At 36.9% G+C, this 3612-nt stretch overlaps 1 protein-coding gene across 1 annotated transcript; it reads left to right on the forward strand.

The window, feature by feature from the left end:
- Positions 1-757: 757 nt before the first annotated feature.
- LOC113296063 (F-box/kelch-repeat protein At1g15670-like) lies at positions 758-1837 on the forward strand. The gene has a single exon (XM_026544401.1). The coding sequence runs from the start codon at positions 758-760 to the stop codon at positions 1835-1837; it is 1080 nt and encodes a 359-aa protein (XP_026400186.1).
- Positions 1838-3612: the final 1775 nt, after the last annotated feature.

Genomic DNA, 3612 nt, shown 5'->3' on the forward strand with positions numbered 1-3612 from the left:
AAAATTTTACCTTGTTGCTGTTGCGGAGATATAGGGAGCTCATTCGTTTCATCAAATCCCAACTAATCCCCTATAAAGGAGCTAAGTATCAATAACTTTTACTTATTTGATTTTTCCTTGTTTTTAATTATTGCACGCAACATGTATCTTTTAACCTTTTCAAAAACCCAACTAATCCCCTAACCCCACCACAGGCCACATGTAACCAAATAGGTGAGCACATGCTAAATTCTGACAAAGCTTCTTGATTTCATTTCCCCTGCCAAGAGCTAGTACAGGTGTTGAAGAGGAGACACTGTCCTAAACAATTTAATGCAAAGCACACAGAATCACCGATGCCTACAGGATACTACAATTTGCACCATGGGTGGCGGGGTGCCCAATCCTACAGTTGTATTTACTAGATATTTCTTAAAGTTTTTGACACCAACTTGGAACCCCCTTTTGTAATTTTCTATTGTTTTGATCCATAATTTGGAGGAGAGATGAGAACTAGTCTTCTAGAAGCTCTAAAAGCAGCTCCTAAAAGCTAAAACTGCCTATAAATTGATTCTCTTACTCAAAACACACAGAACCTATCCCATCCTGCATTTCCAGCCCTCCCTCTTTTCTAATCTCTCAAATCTATATATATTATTATCCACTTACACTCTCCCTTATCCCAATTCCACAGTCTCTTGGTTCAAATCCTTTCCAGAAATTGAATCCTTCTTCTTCTGCTTCTTTGATTTCAATTGGAAAAAATCAGTTTGATTAGATGGAGATAATTCCAGGTTTACCAGATGAGATTGGAAGAGAATGTTTAATTCGTATTCCATTCGATCAATTCTCTACAGTTTCATCTGTTTCAAGATCATGGAAAAAAGAAATCCAATCAAAAGAATTTTATCACCAAAGGAAAAACAATGGATTCAATCAGAGTTTACTTGCTCTGATTCAATCTGATCCAATCAGTATCAGTTCAATCAAACCTCCTAAAACTCTCATTATACCAGCTCACCGACTGAGCCTATACGAACCAGGTAAGAATGAATGGCATAAGTTACCTCCTATTCCCGGTTATGAAGATGGATTACCTCTGTTTTGTAAATGCACCGGAGTTGGTCGGAATTTGGTTGTCGTCGGAGGTTGGGATACGAAAACTTATCGAGTTTTGAATTCTGTCTTTATTTACGATCTTGTCACTTGTACGTGGCGACGCGGTGCTGATGTTCCTGGTGGTGAGAGGTCTTTCTTCGCTTGTGCATCAGATTTTGATCGTGTGGTTTATATTGCCGGTGGACATGATGCTGGAAAAACCGCCTTGAGATCTGCTCTTGCTTATGATGTGGTGGATAATACGTGGATTTCACTTCCTGACCTGGCGAAACAAAGAGATGAGTGTAAGGGTTTGTTCCACCATGGCAAGTTCCACGTCATCAGTGGATACCAGACGGATATGCAAGGAAAATTTGATAAATCATCCGAAACTTTTGATGTTGATACTTGGAAGTGGGATCAGGTTGAAGAGCAAAAATTAGAGGCCGAAATGTGTCCGAGAACATATGTGTTTGATTACGAGGGGAAAATGTACAACTGCGTTTCATCTTCTTTGACGCGTTTGGACGGTTCGACGTGGCAGCGGTTAACGGAGCTTCCTGATGATGTCCGTGCTGAAACATTTGTTGCGATGTGGCGAAGGAAGTTGTTGGTAATTGGTTCTAGTATTCAGGGTGGACCTCAGAGTTGTTATGCGGTAGAGTTTGGAAAATGCAACAAAAAATCAGTGTGGACGAAGTTAGAGATGCCAAAGGAATTCACTGGCTTTGTACAGTCCGGATGCAATTTAGAGCTTTGAGATTAGTCCTATCTACATCGGTGTAAGGTTTTTCATTTAGTCCATGAGAAGATTAGTTGTTAGTAAACAGGGTCTGCAATTGTTGCATAATTTGCTAAGCAACAATTGCAAAAAAAAAAAAAAAAAAGGATTAGATTAGATTAGCTGTATGTGTCAAAAAAAAAAAAAAAAGATTAAATGCATAATTTGCTAAGAAATATAACGAGTTATCAACTTATCATCTTTTTTGTTTCTTGTATTTTCTTGTTGTCAAAATTGTTGCAAGATTATTAGTACAAAGGTATCATATTTTGGTGTCTGTAGTGCAATTCCACATGGCTCTTATTGGTGTGTGTTGGTTAAATGTACCTATTCCGTTAAAGGCACCATAGAAGTTGCAGTTTGCAGAAGCTTGTTTTATTCATGTTTGTTTAGCAATTGAGAGCAGTTGCTTTGACTGAAGTAGTGTTTGACTGTTCTGTAAATTTTGAAAGGAAAAGGATTGCTCAAAAAAAAGGAACTATGCAAATTTTGCAAGCTAACTTGCTTATAGGAAAACAAACTCAAATGCATTCACTTTTGAGTTATCACTAGGGATTGCAAGAGTGCAAAGAAAAAGTATCTGGAAAATAAACTACAACTAAATTTTTTGCAGTTAACACTGGCCAGACTCCATCCAGAGGCTCCAGCTTAAGATTTTTTTTCTTTTCAATTTTATAATTTTGTGGAAAAGCAAAACAAAATAATCAAGCCCTACAGCGCCAGTGGTCCTTGCATGAGCTCTCTGCTTTGCGAGGTGCAAGTTCGATTCCTTCCCAAAAAAATAAAAATTGAATCCAATATGAGTGAGAAGAATTCAATTGAAGAACTGATACGACATGACTAGAATTCGTACTAGTCCATTGAACTATATAAATTAATCAATAGAAGAATTCAGTCCAACTTCCAATTTGTTAAGAAGCATGGTCATCCTGTAAAACAACCAACGCGACAATTTAAAATCTCATTTCACCGTTGTCATCATATAAATATTCATGTATCATTCGCTTTCGTTACGCACAGAATCGTGTAACACTTTCATTTTGCTTACATAATTTTCAGATTAATCAAATGTAACTAGATAGAATTTTGGTTAAGGAAAATGGGATGGATTTCTTTACGAAAAAACCGTTGGAATGTTGTTTATGCACCGTTATTAATAATTCCTCCTCAGTTGCCACATATCGCAATAATTCATTTGAATACAAAAATATAAAAACCAAGGATAATGAATTGGTGTTGGATATGTGATGCGAGCAAACATTTAAAAAAATGGCAACCGTATCATGAGGATATCGCCTGATATTCACAACAAATGCAAAATTTGTCAGTATCGTAACTCCTACGGCTGCGAGGCAACAACTCGTTTAAAAATGTAAATACAAAAATTTTCAATATACTACGTACTATGATCTTCGATGCTCTAAGCTATTAGTGAGTTTGTAATATCATCAACGGGCATCAATTTTCGGTTCCGAACAAATTGACACCCTGGGAAACCAAAGTTGACGAAAATAAACTAGAATAAATATTCCGACAACATGAAAGAATGCTTTCTGGGTGGTTTGTAAATCTTTGAAGGCACTGGTACACTTTAGCTAACAGTACATCATTCTATGGCACCTTATAGCTAATTAATGGTTAACTGAGCGCAGTCATTGAAGCACTTCCAACGAAATATACTCCGTTCGTATTTATTTGTGAAGGGGGTGATACATTTGTGGATCACTAATACTTTACATCTATTCTAACTAATT

The sequence above is a fragment of the Papaver somniferum genome, chromosome 7 (assembly GCF_003573695.1).
Source record: "Papaver somniferum cultivar HN1 chromosome 7, ASM357369v1, whole genome shotgun sequence".
Taxonomy (NCBI): Eukaryota; Viridiplantae; Streptophyta; class Magnoliopsida; order Ranunculales; family Papaveraceae; genus Papaver; species Papaver somniferum.

Coding starts and splice junctions, on each gene's coding strand:
- LOC113296063 (XM_026544401.1), top strand. CDS start 758: ATGGAGATAATTCCAGGTTTACCAGATGAGATTGGAAGAGAATGTTTA.